Source organism: Abrus precatorius, unplaced genomic scaffold, assembly GCF_003935025.1.
Source record: "Abrus precatorius isolate BTA unplaced genomic scaffold, Abrus_2018 Scaffold6, whole genome shotgun sequence".
Classification (NCBI taxonomy): domain Eukaryota; kingdom Viridiplantae; phylum Streptophyta; class Magnoliopsida; order Fabales; family Fabaceae; genus Abrus; species Abrus precatorius.
This window is the reverse complement of record NW_020874406.1, coordinates 11,108,547-11,128,006: the sequence shown is the minus strand read 5'-3', so window position 1 is coordinate 11,128,006 and position 19,460 is coordinate 11,108,547. Positions and strand designations below refer to the sequence as shown.

The 19,460-nt window shown below is 32.9% G+C and overlaps 4 protein-coding genes across 4 annotated transcripts; 1 reads left to right on the top strand and 3 right to left on the bottom strand.

Moving 5' to 3' along the window:
* Positions 1 to 871: 871 nt before the first annotated feature.
* On the top strand, positions 872 to 2,146 carry LOC113869991 (aspartic proteinase CDR1-like). The gene has a single exon (XM_027506574.1). The coding sequence runs from the start codon at positions 872 to 874 to the stop codon at positions 2,144 to 2,146; it is 1,275 nt and encodes a 424-aa protein (XP_027362375.1).
* A 380-nt stretch (positions 2,147 to 2,526) lies between these two features.
* On the bottom strand, positions 2,527 to 6,341 carry LOC113869642. Its single transcript, XM_027506073.1, has 4 exons — positions 6,041 to 6,341; positions 3,730 to 4,827; positions 2,983 to 3,534; positions 2,527 to 2,890 (listed from the first exon to the last, which is right to left on the bottom strand). Exons 2-4 carry the CDS (start codon positions 4,711 to 4,713, stop codon positions 2,789 to 2,791), a joined length of 1,638 nt encoding a protein of 545 aa, XP_027361874.1. The 5' UTR covers positions 4,714 to 4,827; positions 6,041 to 6,341; the 3' UTR covers positions 2,527 to 2,788.
* Positions 6,342 to 9,093: 2,752 nt separating this feature from the next.
* LOC113868587 lies at positions 9,094 to 12,085 on the bottom strand. The gene is made up of 6 exons (XM_027504286.1): positions 11,774 to 12,085; positions 11,458 to 11,676; positions 11,210 to 11,376; positions 10,170 to 10,251; positions 9,972 to 10,040; positions 9,094 to 9,535 (listed from the first exon to the last, which is right to left on the bottom strand). The coding sequence occupies exons 1-6, from the start codon at positions 11,927 to 11,929 to the stop codon at positions 9,365 to 9,367; spliced, it is 864 nt and encodes a 287-aa protein (XP_027360087.1). The 5' UTR covers positions 11,930 to 12,085; the 3' UTR covers positions 9,094 to 9,364.
* Positions 12,086 to 14,953: 2,868 nt separating this feature from the next.
* On the bottom strand, positions 14,954 to 16,759 carry LOC113869768 (cell division cycle 20.1, cofactor of APC complex-like). Its single transcript, XM_027506237.1, has 4 exons — positions 16,647 to 16,759; positions 16,132 to 16,404; positions 15,771 to 16,040; positions 14,954 to 15,676 (listed from the first exon to the last, which is right to left on the bottom strand). The coding sequence occupies exons 1-4, from the start codon at positions 16,743 to 16,745 to the stop codon at positions 14,954 to 14,956; spliced, it is 1,365 nt and encodes a 454-aa protein (XP_027362038.1). The 5' UTR covers positions 16,746 to 16,759.
* Positions 16,760 to 19,460: the final 2,701 nt, after the last annotated feature.

Genomic DNA, 19,460 nt, shown 5'->3' with positions numbered 1-19,460 from the left:
GGACCTTGATCTTAAAAATAATTAGCATTTTCTGTTTCCAGGGTATTCTGTCCTCTAATTAAGCTTTAGGATAATAATATTCTTGATTCTTGTCGAAGTCTTGTGACATTCACAATTTATATAAATGTACAAGTCCTAATTCAAGGAAATAATTCAAGAACCTAAATCAAAGAAATTACATAGTTAAAGGAAATAGTTCAAGATCCTAATCAAAGACATTATGGGATTAAAATGAAATAATCTAAGAGCCTAAATCAAAGGGATCACATAAATCAAAGGAAACAATTTAGTAAATTTGAGATAGAGGAAAATCAGGATCTTATCAATTTCCTAGTCAATAATTAAGAGATTGCTATCATTATACATGTTTAAAATACATTGGTAAATGTAAAGAAGGTTTTGATACCCATCCAAATTCAAAGGGTAAGGTAGAATTGTCCATCTTTGAATGCAAATTTGCAGAATCAAAGAAGGTATCAACATGGCTGATTGGCTAGCCAAGTCAGCTTATGTTAAACAACTAGAGACATTCTAAGGAGTCACTTCCTTTTGGCCGGGCCTCAGGTGGTATTCGAGGATGTCCCTGTTGTTGCTTTCTCCAGCTTCTCTGGGCAGTGTTGGGTCTTGAACCCTTTTGCTTACCTTAGAAAAAGGAAAAAATAAAAAATAAATATATGATGGCAATATATAAGTGGAGTGGAAATTGGCAATAATATTCTCTAGATCTCTTGTTAACAGAAATCACTCACATGCTGCTATTGTTTACTTCTTGTGACTAACCTGTACCAACTTCCCCACTCACATGCTGCCTATAAATATGACATAAATTTGGCTACTTTTCACATGACTTTGTCCCTTGCTACTAAACTTCATGGCCAACATTCTCTTCTTCCATTTGTGCTTTTTTGTTCTGTGCATGTTCTTACATCAAACACCAAATGAAGCTTCAAAGGCCGGGTTCAGTGTTAAACTAATCCGCCACAGCTCACTCAATTCTCCCTTCTACATTCAAAAACATAGACTTGGCTCATTTTACCAAGTTCCCAAGAAATCATATGGCCCAAATGGTCCCTTCACAAGAGTGACATCAAACAATGGCGACTATCTCATGAAACTCACGTTGGGAACACCACCAGTGGACGTGTATGGTTTGATTGACACAGGCAGTGACCTGGTGTGGACTCAGTGCACACCTTGCTACGGCTGTTATAAGCAGAAAAGTCCAATGTTTGAGCCTCTAAGGTCTAAAACATACAGTCCTATTCCATGTGATTCAGAGCAGTGTAACTTACTCTTTGGTCACTTTTGCTCCCCTCAAAATCTGTGTGCCTATAGTTATGGTTATGCTGATTCTTCAGTAACAAAAGGGATGCTTGCAACGGAAACAGTCACCTTTAGTTCCAACAATGAAGAACCTGTTGTTGTTGGGGACATTATATTTGGGTGTGGACACAGCAATTCAGGAACTTTCAATGAAAACGATATGGGAATCATTGGACTGGGTGGGGGGGCCCTGTCACTTGTTTCACAAATTGGTAACCTTTATGGCAGCAAAAGGTTCTCTCAGTGTTTGGTTCCTTTTCATACAGATCCTCATGCTTCAGGTACGATTAGTTTTGGTGATGTCAGTGATGTTTCAGGTGAAGGAGTAGTCACAACTCCTTTGGTCTATGACGAGGGTCAAACCCCTTATTTTGTCACACTGGAAGGCATAAGTGTTGGAGACACATTTGTGCCTTTTAACTCTTCAGAAATGCTTTCCAAAGGGAATATAATGATTGATTCAGGTACACCAGCAACATATTTACCACAAGAATTTTATGACCGTTTGGTGGAGGAATTGAAGCTCCAGAGTAGCCTGTTACCTATTGATGATGACCCAGACTTGGGCACTCAAGTTTGTTACAGAAGTAAGGCAAATTTGGATGGGCCAGTCTTGACTGCTCATTTTGAGGGGGCAGATGTGCAATTGTTGCCAATACAAACCTTCATCGCACCAAAAGATGGGGTGTTTTGCTTTGCAATGGCCGGCACTAATGATGGAGACTATATATTTGGCAACTTTGCTCAATCAAACATTTTGATTGGATTTGATTTAGATAGAAAGACGGTTTCTTTTAAGCCAACTGATTGCACCAATCAGTAAAGCTTATTATAAAATAACATTTTCAGACAGCATATTAAATGGATTATTGTTCAGAAAAAAAAATAAAATGTACTCTTATTGGATCTGGAATCTACTGTTATAACGAGCTTGTCTTGATTTAAAATTGAACTTTTTTAAAGAAAAAAAAAAATACAACCTTCAATTATAACCATTAAACCTTCCCTGTTAGAGAATGGTCGAGGGAGGGCTTTGCATGTCTGGCTTTCATCCATGATGCACAGGAATGATCAAACAAAACTGTCACAATTACCCTTAGAGTGAATAGGAATGGCTTGGAACTTCATATAGGGCCTATTAGAACCACATGTTCCTGGCATATGCTTAGGTTGGTACGTAAATATTTTTCATCTTCTTTGTGAAAAGAAACTTCTATGTTATGAAGGGGGAAATAGGGAGATATCACATAGGGAAAAAAATTGCATGCAGTTGCTTTTGGTGTTGGGAACCTTTTCGCTACCATCTGCAAGTTCAAGTGTCTACGTGTATACAACATAGAAATAGAAGTTCAAGAAAGCTAAAGTCAAGGTAAAAAAATGCCGCATGGAACTAGCTCTTCACTCAAAGGCCAAATCATGTACAGACCATAACAGGGTAATCCTAACATGCAAACCTACCAACATATCAGTAAACAGAGCTAAAAGCTCCCTTCCCACACTCTCCAACTGAGATTTGTAGGATTTCTTTGCCAGATTGGTTTTGCCTGCAACAGAGACGACGTGGAACCTACGACAACCAAACAGTGGAATCTAGAAATGTCATTAAGATTGAAAACTGGTAATATCATCATATGAAATGCTGATGTACATGAAACATACCAGATGCCAATTCTTGCTCAAAGGTTGCACTGCTACCTGGATCTCTTGTACATTGCGCAGGGGGGGGAAGTGAGGAAAGCAGAAAATTCTCTTTTTGAGATCATCTTTATCTCTACTTCGAACATATGAACCCCAAGAAGCATTACCCTCTCTTCTAGTATCTTTCAAGAAGAATAGAATGGGCCTTTTACAAACAGATTTGTATGGGTCCCGAGCATCAAAATCAAATTCATTCCTTTGATTAATACCATTCCAAGCAGAGTAGGTTCTTTCAGAGCGCTCCAGTTCACGGGGAAAAACAATGTTAGGCAGGACTTGAACAACGTAGCCAAGTGAAACTGAAAATGTTAGATGCCGTGCACGGTCATAACATATTGAACGCTGCAAAAAGCTTTTGGGATCAGCTCTCATGGCCTTTGTAAAAAGTTTCAGGCTTTCCAAAGAGCTCAAGCCAGGATAAAAGGGATTAACAGCTTCAATATGGTGAATTGACACAAATGGTGCTATTGGGTGAGAGGATAGAAGACCATGAGCATCACCTCTTATGTCCCACTGAATGATCAAATGAAAAAATAACCCTGATCATTTACAAATTCTGAATAAAAGTGGCTGGATGATAATCATAAAATACATCTAACCAGAACTTTCCTTTGTCTTAAAATAAAAAGAAAATAAAAAATGAAAAGAATAAAAGATGTGATCAAAATAAAATGAGGGAAGGAAGGTGGACGTGGATCAGCAAAATACCTGGTGAAAACCATGCTCCCAGGTCAGTGGAATCCCAAGTTCAGTGATGCAGGCATGCAGTCGATCATCACTACCATAAAGCTTGGGATACCTCTCAATGCATTCGTCAAGAGTCTCAGAGAGAGCCTTTGCAAGTGGATGACTTACTGCAATCCCACCACCACCGAAGGCCATTGAGTGACTAAAATAGGTATTAGCTGAATGACTCTCTGAGGGGCTACCTATGTAAATCATTTCAGAAGAATTATACTTGCTGAGGACATCAACTAGGTTATTCACATTGAAGATGGTATCATCATCACAGAGGACAAACCAGCGAACATCAGAAAGGCCAAGGCGAAAGCTCTCTCTGACAATGCGAGATATCCGGAGGCCAGAAGGGTGACCAATGGGATTAGTGTAGCGAAAATATGAGATGTCTTCAGAAATCATGATAGGGGGCAATAAATCATCTCCACTTTCTTCAAGCACTTGCTCCTCTAACCACACATGGCCACGCATGTCATTGGGACGCCACCATAGTCTGACATATTCCTTCCTCCGTTTCCAAAGCTGAGATGATCCTGCTATGCCAAAAACAATATGTTTAACAGACAAGCCTTCCTGTTCAATATTACTGCTACCATTATGAAGATGATCTTCCACAGTCCTTAATTGAAGAGCCGATGGGGGTGTTACTTTCGCAAGGTGGTGAGGAATGCACTTCTTCCAATCAAAAAAGTAGGGACCACCTTCCCAATCTTTTAAGTGATGAAAGCAACAGGTCGTTGCATCAGAGAAGACAAGGGAAAGCCAAGCAGTGGTAGATATGAGAAGTGCTGCTATGGCAACAGCCAAAGTACCTAGGCGGCTTTGGCGCCCTTGACGGCTTCGAGGTCGACCAATAGGCAAAGGACAGACACAGGAATTCTTGTCATAGTCATGGTAGGATGACATAATCGTTTTCAATGTTTGAGTCATCATCACCATCACTCCAATGTGCATGTCTGCCTCTCACCACCAGGAGAGACACAGTGAAAAGGTCAGAAAATAAAACTATATAGAGGAGTTTCAGTTCAGCAGAAATAGCAATATACACGGAACCAAACTTGCTACATCCTACAAAATGAGAAAATAAACAGGAAAAAGTTACAATTAATATATAGACAACTCCACACAAAAGAGCAAAAATGTATACTAGGTTAAATGAAAGGCAGACAAATCTTGATAATTTGATAGGTGATAAACTTATGAAATCAGAACAGATCATGGAATAAACTCAAGTTCATATTGATTATCAAATTGCAGTTCTCTGAGCCTTGTAAACCACCTTTTTATTTCAACACAGGATGAGTGGCAGTTGTCAAACAATCAATGTGGCAAATTTATCTAATATGACACTTATAAGTTGAACTTGCCATAAACTGCATCCAGATTAACTACCAAAACAGTAAGGTCCCTTCATTAAAGTTTGCATATGGGCAGGTAGAGAAGCTTTGTTTTTTCTCGAATAACTACTCAAATAACTACTCTAGGCCATTAAGAAAGTGACCAGATGTAATTAGATGAAACCTAAAGACCACTGTTAAAAGCACGTCCATAAGAAAAATTATTCTAGAACATCACACAACTTTAAAATAAACAAAAAATGGAAAGCAACTATTAAAGAAGGCTTTAAACAAATCCTGAAGAAGAAAGAACAAAACAACATCAGCACCTAGTTATTTAGTTGCTATTAATTTCTAAATTTAGAAAAACTTCAGTTTGAAATTGAACATCCAAAAGCTATTCAACAATGGTCCATGACCTAGTTAACCAACCTTAAGCATTGTTTCTCATTCAAAAGGGAAGGGAAAAAGTTCAAGGGCACAATGGGACATTCTATTTTGGGTTATATTAATATCCTTAATTTTTCATGGTCAAGGTATTAATATAGCTGTTTATTTTATACTATCCATAAATACTTTCCAACTTAATGACTATGAAATACCATCAGTCTATTTCTAATCAGAAATCTTAAAGCAGAATGAAGATGCAGCAAGATAGAAAATCTATCTGAACGAAATCATTATATGTAAAGGAGCACAGAGGAACATGTATTAATACCCAAATCGGAAACCCCAGATAGAAGAACCAAGGGTCACATCACAACTCACAATAAAGCATACATAGACAGTGAAATGCAAGATGGGGTTTTTACATTTGGGCATTTCTTCGAACAGGCAAGAAACAGCAAATCAAAGCCATTTAGAAAAAGGGTGTTCAAAAACAGCCAAATAGTGTGTAACTTAACAGAAATTGCAGAGAGGGAACTGCAAAAGCGATCCATTACCAGACTGAGAAGCTGTGAGGAAGGGCTCTGAGTGTGTATTTTGCTGTTCCTGGTGCAATTGTGAAACTTTGAAACTGCAGCAGCAAGATCAGTTTTGGTGTTGGAATTGGGTACTTAGAACCAATTAAGGAACCCATTTACTTTCCTACATTTTAGTATCTGCGTGCCTCATCTCATCATCATATTATGGAGATCAGATTCACAAGATGCAACCACCAAATCACGCCAAAAATCAATAATTGCACTGTTCCGCTCCCAAGTTTTTGAATTTTAAGGAAATGTCAGGCGTAATCATCACTATGCATTCATTTCAATTTAAAAATTCTATATAGCCGGTGTATTTTATTATGCATGTGCTAAAACAATTGGTAGTGAAAATATCTACACGTGTTTGTTTTTAACAGATTTAAGAGTTTGTTGGGATAAATAATTAAATTTAAGTATTTATTTAATAATTTTTATTTAAGAATTTATAACATGAATTATTATAATATATTTTAATAATTTATACTAAAAATTGTATTAAAATAAGTTTAAAAAAATTATAGAAAAATATTTTTATTCTAAATATATATTTAAGTTTTATAATTTTTTTCAATATGATATTTCTTTTTATATAAACATATTGTTAGACTTTAATTATTTAATTTTAAATATTTTGTTATAGTTATGTTATATAATTTATTTATCAAAAGTTAAAATATTTGTTTCTAGATCTATAAAAAAGATAAAGAAAGTTTCTTTCTATCACTTAAAATAATTAGAGTGAATTTTATCATTTTCAATAAAGCGCCTTTGATAATATTATTCATAATAAGAAAAATATTGAAATCAAATATAAACTTCTATGGCACCAAAAGACAAAAGAGAATTGGATTAAACTTAAGTAATGTAATATCTTTTTTTTTATGCCTAAATTATGATTAGAAAGAAAAGGAATTAGATTCATGATCTCACTCTTCTATATGATATTCTCACAAATTACTAAAGGCATTATAGGAACTTGGGCGTCTTCACTCATTTGCTCAAGATGTCACACTTATACTAAAGACACTTTCTACTATGTTAGAGACTGTTTGATAGCTAAAAAAAAAATTCTCAATTTATAAAATTATATTTTATGTTATGAACTTTACTAACCAACTTCATTTATGTGAACAAGTTTAGTAGTCTCAAACCTTCCTTGGAGTGCTAGATTTGTTGAAAAGCTGATCATAATTTTAAATTCATCTTTAATGTTGATGGAAGTACTTGGAGGAGCCCGAGAAGAACTAGTTTAGATGCTCTTATTATAAATAAAAATAAAAATTGGCTTAGAGTAGATTTTGGGTTTATTGAAATTTTTGACAATGCTCATGTTGAATTCATAACAATGTTTGAGGAGTTAAAAATGACTTCAAATCTAAATATCAAATATCTCATGTTGAATGTATTACATGCAGGTTTTTTATTTAAGTTTGCAATTTTTTTATATTGTAATTTCAAATATTGAGTTTCACTTCCTACAAACTAGAGATTATTTTTTCAAGTTGATGCTTGGAGAGTCTCATATTTTATATTGTAATTTTTTCTTTTCTTTTATTTATTTCTTTTTTTCTCTACTTAAAAAAATATTTTTATGTTATTTTTTAACAAATATTGTAGTGATTTAAAATGGTAAAAAGACCTGTTTGTCTTCATATTTTAAAAAGAAATATATTTTCTGAAATAATTTTTTACTTCTTACAATATTGAAAACGAAACTTACCTAAGATATTTGAGCTGTTTCAATGAATATATATACACGTTATTATAATAGATGCCAAATGAAATAATAGTTTTTCACAATTTTGCAGAGTTTTTAAGATGATGTTTGAATAGTTATTCGTTTTAAACACTTATTTAATTAAATTTTTTTAAAAAAATTTATATCATAAATTTAATAATAAAATTTATTAAAAAGCTTTAAAATAACTTATTTAAACAAGGTTATGCTAAAAAAATTATTAAAATAATTTAAATTCTTTATTATAAGTTATTTAGAAACTCTTTAGAAAAATAATTGAGGTGCTTGTTAGTTTTATCTTTCATTCACCAATTTCCCTCTTTTAAATGATAAAAAAAATGAATGCATTCCCTCCTTTTAAATAAATATATTATTAGTAGTTGACAATGAAGAACGTGAAGCATTCAACACCCCCAGACACAGAAAAAGGAAGAAGGACTTATTTTATTACTTTTAGTCTTAAAATATAATAAATTTATTTTTAATCTAAAATATAAAATCTCTTTAACTATCTCGCGAGGGAATGGGAAATGCTTCAACACAAATCTCGGTAGAACGGACAGAGAAAGTTTGACTTTTGACGAATGCAGGCTATGGCGACCACTTGGCATATCACACAGATTCTTAGTTGGGCCCAACAAAATTCCCATCACACAGGTGGGCCCAAAATAATAGTAATAATAATAATAATAATAATAATTAATACAAACAGTAATAAAATTAATTATTTCAACCTCAAACTAGACTTCTTTTAAAATTTTGATTTCCTTTTTTTTTTAAAATTGGGTACTTTTCTGTTCTCATAATTTTAATATTATCTTTTGTAAATTATTATGTTAAAAATTAATTATGTACAATTGTTTTTTAAATAAAAAATATATTTGGATATGTAAGTACACATAATATTTAGAAATACGTGTTATTTTATATTTTAAAATAAATCAATTTTATTTACAAAATTAACATAAAAGCCAGTAAATATGGACATTTAATATTTTTATTATTGTATTAACTACCCATAAATGAATAATCGGCTTACCCATGCATTACATCAAATTAAGATTTAACGGAAACAAAGAGACACTATTTTAGGTTGCTTCGTAGTGTTTCAAAAATTTTCAAACTTGCATTTGCTTCCTTGTTAACAGACTACATGGCATTCAGTAATGTTCTTTTTACAAAAATTAGAACTTAGTCAAATTCAGGCTTAGACATTAAATTCCATCATTCATTCCTTATTTCCTTTATATTTGGTCAGTGAATAGGGAAGTCAACTGCAATTCAGTAACAATCATTCATTTGATTGATTTTGAGCCAATAACATTTTTTACATATTACCACAAGTGATGACAAGGCGTGCCATCACTAATAGTTCAACTTGCTAATGCTCCCCCCACCACCCAAAAAAAAGTAGTTTGAATTTCATTTTGAATCTCATTCAGAAAGCTTCAATCTTCACATGAACATCAAAGGAGTTTCTGAGATACAAACTCCAATATTGAATAGCTTTGGAGGACATAAAAATCAATAGAACTAGCAGCATGTCATGGAATAAAATGTCACTGAAGACCATAAACAAGTAAAGCTCCAACTGCGCCAACACCAGCCACAAGTCCAATAATAACTCCAATAGGAGGCAACCCCCCACCAATAGCCTTTCCAGTGTTAACATCATACCGAGCAAACCTCTTCTTAGGTGCTTGACATTGAGGACAACCGTATGTGTCCGGCTGCAAGACATAAATAAAATGAGAATGACAAAAGCAATCATCATATTGGTTGATAAATCCAACTTCAATGAATACCATCTCAAGAATAAAATTAAAAAGTTTGGTGCATGATATGAACTTGAAACATAGATCTTTATATAGTTTTTTGGTTAAAGTTTTGAAACCCGGATCTTATGGCTATCATCAAATCACTCATCACAATGGCAAGTTGTCAAGCATGAAAATTAGTAATTAACACAGAATAGCAGATGCAATAGTACAATAGCAACAATGAATAAACGGTGAAAATAATCTGATTTATGGGAAAACTGCTGATACCAATATCATAGTAAATTAAAATAAAAGGCATTCAATCTTTATTAAAATCCGTGGGCACATGGATGAAATGGAAGGGGCAGAGGGAGGAAAAGGGTAGAAATATAAGTGTGAATTTTACCTGATCTTCAAAAGGTTTCTGTAAGGTGTATATGTATCCACAATCAAGGCAAATGTGAGTAGCTCTAGCCTGCATGGCAGTGCACTTAATTAATTATTGAATGTAAAATCAACATTTGTAATATATAGCCTGAAAGATGAACAAATAGATGGAAGAAAAAGAATGCAGGAATGTGTGTCACTTCAAAATGATTCTTGCCTTTTGAGTCTCAGTCAGTTTTCTTCCAAAGCGAGGGGGAGCAGGACGCTTGGTGAGCTTTTTCACATCTACCTCAGCACCTCTTAATAACAACAAGATGAAGACGATATTTAAGGTGTTAAGTCATTGCAACTGTTAGGTAAATAATAGAATAAATGACATGAAAATTAGAGACTTTGCAGGATGCGTTTATGTACTTGAAACAAATTGATGAACAGATTAAGTGCTGCCATAATTATCATAGGGAATAATTCATTGAATTGCATACTGAACTCATATAGCATTGATTTAAGTTTTTTCCTTAATCTTATTTCCCCTATTTGTTTAAAAAAATTATCAATTTACTTTTCTGCATGCAAAGATAACCCTTTTTCAAATTAAGCTGTCTTACCCCCACAACAATGATTTAATTAATACGACAATACTATCACTCTATGACCGTTTCGGGCAGATTGAGAGATTTTATCTACTGTGATTTGTGAATACAAGGTACAAGATATAGCAGAAAATATTGTCTAATCAGTTTTTAAAGTTCATGCACTTAATGACCCATAACTCATCATTACAACTTGTTAAGGAAAATAACAGTTATACAAAGGTCTCATAGATTCAAGGCATCTTAACACAGTCATATTTAAAACGACGCAGAGCTTGGATTTCAATTTAGAGTAAGATGCTTATCTGGCTGGTTCTAGTCTAAAAAACAACTTATAAGTTTTAACTCCAAGTAGCCAACCAAGTATTATTTATTGTGAATCATGTGTCATGAAGTAAAAATAACAAAGATGAATACTTTCGAGTTTTAATATTGATTGTGCACAGTAACACTAGCATCACCAAACCAAGAGGGACTTGTGACTGATAAAGTTGAAATACTCAGACACTTCACCAAATCTATATGCTATACCCAAATAATAACAATAATAAATAATAATATGAAAAACCCATGTCATCAACAAATCCACTACAGAAGAATTGATGCAATTAAGAAAATAGAAGAAGGCTAAATAGCAAAAGGCAAGAAAAGAAATTTGGAGAACCTGCTGACAACAAAGTAGACAGAGTCTGGCTTAGCTTGGATTGCTGTTTTAGTAAATCCAAGCTTATCCGCAGGCCACAATTCATCCCCAAAGAAACTACTAGTATAAAGGACTTGATCACCTGACTTTAACCCTGCTTTTGCTGCATTCCCACCTCCATCAACAGCCTAATGAAGACAACTAGCATCAGCCTTAACCTTGAAACATTGAATTATAGAAGAAGAATGAAAAGGAGGAATATAACTAACAGTGATGACAACACCACCACCAGACTTTTGGCCTAAGGTGAGGCCAAGTGGCTTGTCAACCTCAACCTCTATTGTCTTTGCGGCCCCAGCAGTTCTTGCTGTGATCTCAAGTCTCCTTCCAGCATTGGAGGAAGAATAACCATTCTTCTTCTCACCTAGGAAGGAATCTGAAACACCCCTTTTGGCTTCATGAAGTGAGAGACCTTGTAAAGATGTTTTCTGCAGACACAAACAAGATCAAGAGTGATAAGTAAAGACCCACTTCAGAACAGTGTTTGTTAACGAGTAGTAATAAGCAAATTAAGAATACAAGTACCTGGCACTGAGGAGGTGTTATGAGTGTCTTGGAATGTGTGAGGTGAGAGCTTTTGAAGGAGTGGTTCCTCCTTGTGGTGGTGAAGGAGGCGGAGAATGAAGTCGAGGACCCTGCAACCACACCTGACATGTTTCCGGTGAGACGTGTGGATAGCATGCAATCACCACCAAACAAACACACGTTGCCAACACACCAAGAGTTTCTCTTTTTCTTTTTATTTGTTTTTAATTTTCAAAATATAGATAATCTTTGACTGGTGGTGGAGATTAAGACACCAAAGAACCGCACCGTATGACCGCAATTCCATCGTTAACCATAACATGATCAACCCATCAAATTCAAATTCAAATTCAAGCCTTCATTCAAGGCCTCTTGTTTTGTTCTTATCGTACAACACACACACATTTAAAAAAAACACAAGTTTATTACAAAATAAAATAAAAATGTTCTTTCGGGTGTGGCCCATTCGGAGTGGAATTGATTTGGGCCAACAATTTCAAAAGCCCAAACCCAGTCTGTCAGAAGAGAGAGCTTGAGAGCCGAATCCATATTTTATAAAATAAAGAGAAAACTTGCACTGTAAATAAATTTATGTTCAACTGTTTTCAAGTATATTACTTGATTTTGATCCTTTCCAGATCCCCATATCATTATGTTTCCATGCGAGAAAAAGGAGTTTTTGTTATACCCAATTAAGTTTCCATTTTAGATAATAGCAGTAATAGTATGAATAAAATTTTTTGTTATACACGTTTAATTATTATTCAAGATTTATTAAAAGTATGAATAAAAGTTAATAAATCGAGTGGCAGATTTATTTTTTTTTGCTTTTTTTAATAAATTTAACTAATAAGTATGATGTATTATAGAAAAAGTGAATTAAAGAGTATCTTAATTAAAGATTATAAGAATTAGCATGGTCCTTTGATCATGGCTCAGGATCTTAAATATGAAAAGTAAAATTGTACTAAAATTTTGAAAGATGATCCAATTCCATTGTTGGGAATAGAGCTGGCAAGATAGGCCCTGATGGATTGAATTGAAAAAAATTCATTATATGAATGTGCTTAACTTCTAAAAAATAAGGCCTAAAATTATTTTAAACTATTTTGGCCTAATCCATATAAGCCTGTTATTTTGTAGAATTTTAATTAGGTTGACCTATATAAGTTCTAACAGCGCGCATATATATATATATATATATATATATATATTAATTAAATGTTGAGTTTTAGGAATTTTTACTTTGAAGTTTTGTTTCACTGTGAACTTATTGTGTGTATAGAAATAAAAAAAATAGTTATCACAAAAACAATAACAAAAAAAAGAATTAGTGACATGTTACAACTTTTAAAAAAATTAAAAAATAAATCTAATATAAAATTTAGACAAAAAATGAGTAGCGTATTGGCTGTTTTTGTAATACCCTAAAATAGCATGTTAGATACACTAAAAACAGTAAAAGAAAAAAGAAGAAGTAATGTTCTATTGTTACAAAAATAATAAAAAAAATGGTCTATTATAAAGAATAAGAAAAAGAAAAGGTGCAGGATCTTTTCACATTGATTGTAAGTCTAAAAACTCTTACACATGATCTTATCAAAATGTAAAAGATTTTAAACTTACATTAAAGTAAAAAAATTATTTCTTAAAAGAAAATTATAAAAAAAATTTATTTAAACTATCAAACCGGTTTACAAAAGGCTTCCACATAAAATAAGGCTTAAAGTAGTAAACATGCAAGCTTGTTTTTACTTTGAGCTAAATAAGTTTAACCCATTTACCTATATTGGATTATATCGTCCATTTTGACAACTCTAGTTAAAAATTCTAGAGTAATGAACTTTTCATATTGATAAGAAAAAATAAATAAAATAAAAATATCATAAATATATGAAATGAAAAGTCCTAATTAAAAAGAAAATCTTTTGGAGTTCTTAGAAAATATTTTATTTTTATTTTTTAATTATAAAAATATCATTTGTTTCTAATTAAATTTTCATTTAAAAAATCATAAAAAATATAGTAACTAATTAATTAATAAATAACATACTGTTAAGTTCATAAGACATTCATTAATAAAAAATTATATTAAATCAAAATTTTGGTTAAATCTCTTAATATATAATCATTTAATTAGTTAGAAATATATAATTTATAAATTTAAATTTAAATACTAATTTAATGCACGCATCCCCCAAAGTCCATCAATACATAAAATCCTTTTGGTTCACTGCACAGCTTGGTTTCAACTGGCCTTCTTTGTTGCAAAAAGCCTTGACAAAAAGCCTTGAAGTTAAAATTCTCTCCATTCGAATTGGAATTTGGCAATTCTTTGTTTTATTCTGGTATTTTTCAGCTTGGTTTGACACTGCTAGAGTAGTTAATGCTTACAGATTAAGGTAGTTTGTTTATACCTATTTATCAAAGAAACATCAATACATAAAATCCTTTTGGTTCACTGCACAGCTTGGTTTCAACTGGCTTTCTTTGTTGCAAAAAGCCTTGAAGTTAAAATTCTCTCCATTCGAATTGGTATTTGGCACATCTTTGTTTTATTCTGGTATTTTTCAGCTTGGTTTGACACTGCTGGAGTAGTTAATGCTTACAGATTAAGGTAGTTTGTTTATACCTATTTATCAAAGAAACATCAATAAAATGATCTTGCTAAAAAAATGCCATCTTTGCAGGGGAAGGAAATGTTAAATATCCGTTAAATATCCTCCAACACCAGTGACTCACAGACGAAGCTGATTTTGCAGCTCCTACTGCTCTGTTGTGAAGACTTTGCAGGGTCTGACCCCTTTTTAAATTCACACTACTCATATTTTTTTCGTTTTCTTTGAAAAAATATATCAGTTCAGAATGATATGTTATTTCACAAAACACAACTGAAAAAGCAAGAAGAACGAACGATATACGTGGTTCGTCACGGGTGTGTGTGACTACGTCCACGGGCGAACAAAATGTTGATTTCCACTGCTAGTATGTGTTACAATAATATACATCCATGTACTTCCATCCTCTCAACTGGATTACCGAAGCACTGATCCCTTGATGATATGTGATTAAATACATTTATACAACAACAAACCGTTGCAGAGATGGATATATTTACAGCAATCAATCTCTGTTTATGTGAAATTGCTATGCGCGCGCGGTGGCAACCACCAATGCAGCTTATCGAATGCGATTCACATGTGAAAAGGGCTCAGCTCTCGCTTTTGGTACAGCTTTTGTTGCTTCTGGAGCTCCAAACACATTCCAAAACCTCAATGTTTCATCTGCTGCTGCTGATGCTACTGTGCAACCATCCGGACTCTGAGCCATGAAAAGAACTCTGGAAGTATGACCATTGAGCTCTGCCATCTTGACCATTGAAGGGTATTTCCAAAGTGTTAGCTGATTCTGGGTAAAACCATGAGAGCTGAGCAACTCCCTCTCGTTCTTGTTCCACAGCAAGGAGCATACCTGAGACCCAGTATCAACTGAGTTCAAGCATGCACCAGTGTGAGTATTCCAGAACTTAATGCAACGATCACCACTGCCTCCACCAGAAGCTAGCAAATTCCCTTGGAAAGGACACCAAGCAAGGGCTTTTACAGCAGATGTGTGATCTTCGAGCCTGTGAAGCCACTGTGTAGCCGAATTAGAAGATGCTGTAGCTCTGTCCCAGATGTACAACAGATTATCATTCCCTCCACTGGCTAATTGTGAACCTGAAGCTGACCATTTTAGCCCACAAACCTCTTGATCATGCCCTCTGTAGGTTTCAACGATGTGTGCCCTAATTCTTACATCGTTGTTCACAATTCTACCATCCATCCCTCCAGTTGTAAGTATGTGATTGTTCCATGCCAAAGACCCAACTCGCTGCCTGTGCCCACCTTTCAAAGTTCTCAACTGCAAAAGCAAATAAGAATAACATTAGTAAACTTTAAGGAAATGAATGGCGGTGAACAAAATTTATTTAGCGTATTTTAAGATAAAGATAAACCTGTCGATTTGAAGTTGTATCCCACAGTTGCACTTCAGAGTTGTTCAAACCAACCGCTATATGCCGTCCATCAGGAGCCCAGCTAACAGATGTAACCGGGCCATTTTCATCATCAACTGTAACAAGTTCTGAAGTAGAACCATTTGTTGCATCCCACAAGTACACTGTGCTTCCAAGTGCTATTGCAAGAACATTGCCGCTTCCCCAATCCAATAGATTGAGATAATAGTCATCCACAAGATCCGGAGCATCCAAAGTCCTTTCAGAAGTCTGATATAGCCAACAAATAAATTAGCATCCAAAAACTGTGTTGGTATCAGACAAAGATTTTAAACAAATTCTTCATCAGGTCTTAGTGCACCTGAGGAATAAATCTTTTAGGCTTGGTGGGTTTATCCTGTGCAACAGTGGAGGTAATCTCATGAGGGATTAAGTCAACTGGCGCAGGTGGCTTGTTCTTGAAGGCTAGAATTCGGGTCCTGTTCATGTTCAAGCTTTCTGCAAGCAGCTTCCTGTAAGCGTCTCTAGAGGGGGAACTCACAACTGGATTTTCCTTACCTTTAGCCCCCTCAGTAAGCATGTAGTGAGCATAATCAAAATCCATTGCCGACCGATTTGGTATGAATCTGTCCAACTGGTGGTGGTGTTTACAGTGAGTCAGTGATCCAAAAACAAAACAAATGACAAACAAAATCAAAAGCGAAAATTAAGGACCACACTTGCATAATCGGAACCAGGATTCACTTAAATGTCAAATTAAAGATGTTTAAACCTCCATTCAAAATTGAAACCCCACTTGAAAAAGTTTGCAGCGGTAAATCATGAATGGTATTGGAAAATGAGATCAGGAAATAGAAATTTGGAACTCTTTCTTACGTTTTCTCTGGAACTCTTTCTTTGAATAAACTGTTCCTGAAGAGGGCAGCGAGATCTTGTTTTGATGGTTGCGGAAGAACTCAGAGACCCTGCATCCATTGTTAAGAGGAGACCAAAAAAACAATACAAGAAATAGAGCAATCGAAAAGAAAAGCACAAAAATAAACCCTGGAAGAGAAATACAGAATATAATATCAAATCCTGCAAAACAGATTATTAGACAAAATGAAATCGAACCTAAGTGACTGATTAGTAAAGAAAAAAGTGACAATGATTATTAGATTAGAAAGCTTGTAATGAATCGCGGGGAGAGAGAGAGAGAGAGAGATTTGAATTGTGTAAGTAGTTAAGTGGGGTGATATATATATAACAGAGACTGTGGAGGAAATGAAAAATGAAAATTAGGGTTTTGGAAAGTAAAACTTGAACCTGAAATGTTGTGAAGGCGGCAACGGCTATCTTCTTTTGTTTATGGAAATAGGCAAAGAGCCGTTATAATATGTATTTACCAAAATGACCTTTTATTCGCAACGTCTCACATCAGTTCTTCTACGGACACCATGAGCTTTGGATGGATAATTTATAATTATATTATGATTTAATAAGAAGTTATATACGGTAATTTTTTTATAAATTTATAAAATTCAATCTAATTAAATGTAGTGATATTAATAAATATTATAATTTTTAATTAAATTTGTTATGTATTTATGTTATGTAATTTTGTACGAGTTAAAAAAATTAATAATAATAAAGCTATTTTTTTTTCACACTGCTTATATTCTTAAAATGGGTATAATTATAGGAAAAAAAAGAAAAGAAATTTATTTTTTTCTATAGTCAACTTTTTTCTCTCTTTAATTATTAAAAGATAAGACTAAATTGTAATTTTTTATTTTTATTTTATATTTTCTAATTTTGTATTCAATTAATGGTAGTTAGAATTAAAAGCATGGAGTTAACAAAAAATAACAGAGGAAATGCAAAGTAAGAAAAGATATAGTTTAAAATGCTATCTTAAAAAAATTAATAAATTAAAAGACAAGTTTTATTAAAATGCATTGGAATGAAATTAGAGTGATCTTATGGGAAGGGTTGCTTTTCGTAATTCCTGCACTTGGGACTTGTAAAAATCTGATGATCTCATCTTTGAGGTTGCAGGTTTGACAACAAGAGGTTTTGGCTGGGGTTGTAGAAAGCTTGTAAAATGGGTACAAAGAGTTCATGGGGATGCATTTCTTCATCGTGTTTTTTTAGTGTCCTTAAACAGAGTAGGTAAGGTATATACTCAATGACAGAGTTGACGAGAATAAGTTAATCACCGATGGTTCAAAGTTTTTCCAAAGATTTAAGAGAGAATGTTATTGCAAGAAATATTTTAATGTCTAAATTAGAGAGATCTCTTCTAATTGTAGGGTTGAATTAGGGTTAAAAGCATACATGTCTAAGATTTCATCTTTATATTGTCTATTACATCTTTTATGAGATTCTTAGACGTGTGTGTGTTTTGATCTCCGTATAGTGATATGTGACACGTCAACGTAAAGTTATCATATATCAGAAATATCATAATACGAGTCGTACGATTATATTAGAAAATACTTAAGTCATACCGATTCTTGCCTTTAGCAGTGATCTTGAAGATTTGACCATAGTTTCAAATTTGACCCCAAATTAATAAAGACAAATTGAAATAAGTGGTTTAAACAAAAATAACTAAAAGGACTCAAATAAAAAAAAGCAAATTAAAAAAATTGAATGATCATATTTAAAATTAAATTAAACTTAAGGAGACAAATTATTCAAGCTAAAAAATTAAACTCTAATTTATGTACTTAAAAAACCTTAACTAATTCTAAAGTTATGTTAATCTTCAATAGTTACAAATTTTTCAACTTCATTAGTTACTTTTAAGAAAGTATGCACATGCCTATGAAAATATTATTAGCGTAAAATCTTAAAATTAACCATCGAAGAACATTAAGAAAATGAATAATAAGAAAACTAAAAATGTAAGAAGGTCAAAAAAAAAATTACACAATAAAAGAATAAAAACTTTTTAAAATTGTTAAATTTTGCTTTGATTAAAGTAAAAAATTATTATTGCAATTGAGGTAGTGACAAGATGATGACCCTGTAAAAAAAAAAGAAGTGTAGAAAAAGGGTTACAATCAATTTAAAAAAAATGATGATTGAGAGTCGCCACCAAAGTTTAGTAAAAAAAATATTAAAAAAAATTTAATTAAAAAAAGAAAAGTCATTTGAATTTGAGAGTCATTTATGCGTAAAGAATGTATTAGTACTTTACAACGTCCGTTATATAAAACAGTTACCTTCTAATTAATTGTGCAAAATTATTTTAACTTTAAAATATTTATTTCACTCAAAAAATAATTAATATTTTTTACTATTTTCAAATTTATTATTATTTTTAGATTTATTTCTAATTTTTAATTTTATATTTTTAAGTAAAGAAACATAATTAAAAAAGTTAATTTGAATTGAAGAAATGAATTATTTAAAACAATAATACTCTTTTTTGCATATTTTATTAAAGAAATATATTTTAAAAAAAATTATCTTAAGCTATTTTTTTAAAAATATAATAATTCCATTTTTATTTTTTTAAATAAAGAAACATAATTAAAATAAATTAATTTTAATTGAAGGAATGGATTAACAACTTATCATCACAGGTATGCGATACCATTTTGCTACAGTACATGCCATTTTCCAAGGCATTACTTGTGCAAAGAGCCACTTAATTATGCCAAAGGAAATTAAGACCCCTTGTTCATCCCTAAACTCCAAAAG

Excerpts from the sequence above, each read along its gene's own strand:
- LOC113869642 (XM_027506073.1), bottom strand. The coding sequence starts at position 4,713 with ATGCACATTGGAGTGATGGTGATGATGACTCAAACATTGAAAACGATT. Across the intron at positions 3,535-3,729 it reads GGGAGCATGGTTTTCACCAG|TGGGACATAAGAGGTGATGC; the intron begins GTATTTTGCTGA and ends TTGATCATTCAG. Across the intron at positions 2,891-2,982 it reads TGAGCAAGAATTGGCATCTG|GTTCCACGTCGTCTCTGTTG; the intron begins GTATGTTTCATG and ends TGGTTGTCGTAG.
- LOC113869768 (XM_027506237.1), bottom strand. The coding sequence starts at position 16,745 with ATGGATGCAGGGTCTCTGAGTTCTTCCGCAACCATCAAAACAAGATCT. Across the intron at positions 16,405-16,646 it reads GAAAGAGTTCCAGAGAAAAC|TTGGACAGATTCATACCAAA; the intron begins GTAAGAAAGAGT and ends CACCACCACCAG. Across the intron at positions 15,677-15,770 it reads ATACAACTTCAAATCGACAG|TTGAGAACTTTGAAAGGTGG; the intron begins GTTTATCTTTAT and ends TTGCTTTTGCAG.
- LOC113868587 (XM_027504286.1), bottom strand. The coding sequence starts at position 11,929 with ATGCTATCCACACGTCTCACCGGAAACATGTCAGGTGTGGTTGCAGGG. Across the intron at positions 11,677-11,773 it reads TAACACCTCCTCAGTGCCAG|AAAACATCTTTACAAGGTCT; the intron begins GTACTTGTATTC and ends TTGTGTCTGCAG. Across the intron at positions 9,536-9,971 it reads AGAAACCTTTTGAAGATCAG|CCGGACACATACGGTTGTCC; the intron begins GTAAAATTCACA and ends TATGTCTTGCAG.
- LOC113869991 (XM_027506574.1), top strand. The coding sequence starts at position 872 with ATGGCCAACATTCTCTTCTTCCATTTGTGCTTTTTTGTTCTGTGCATG.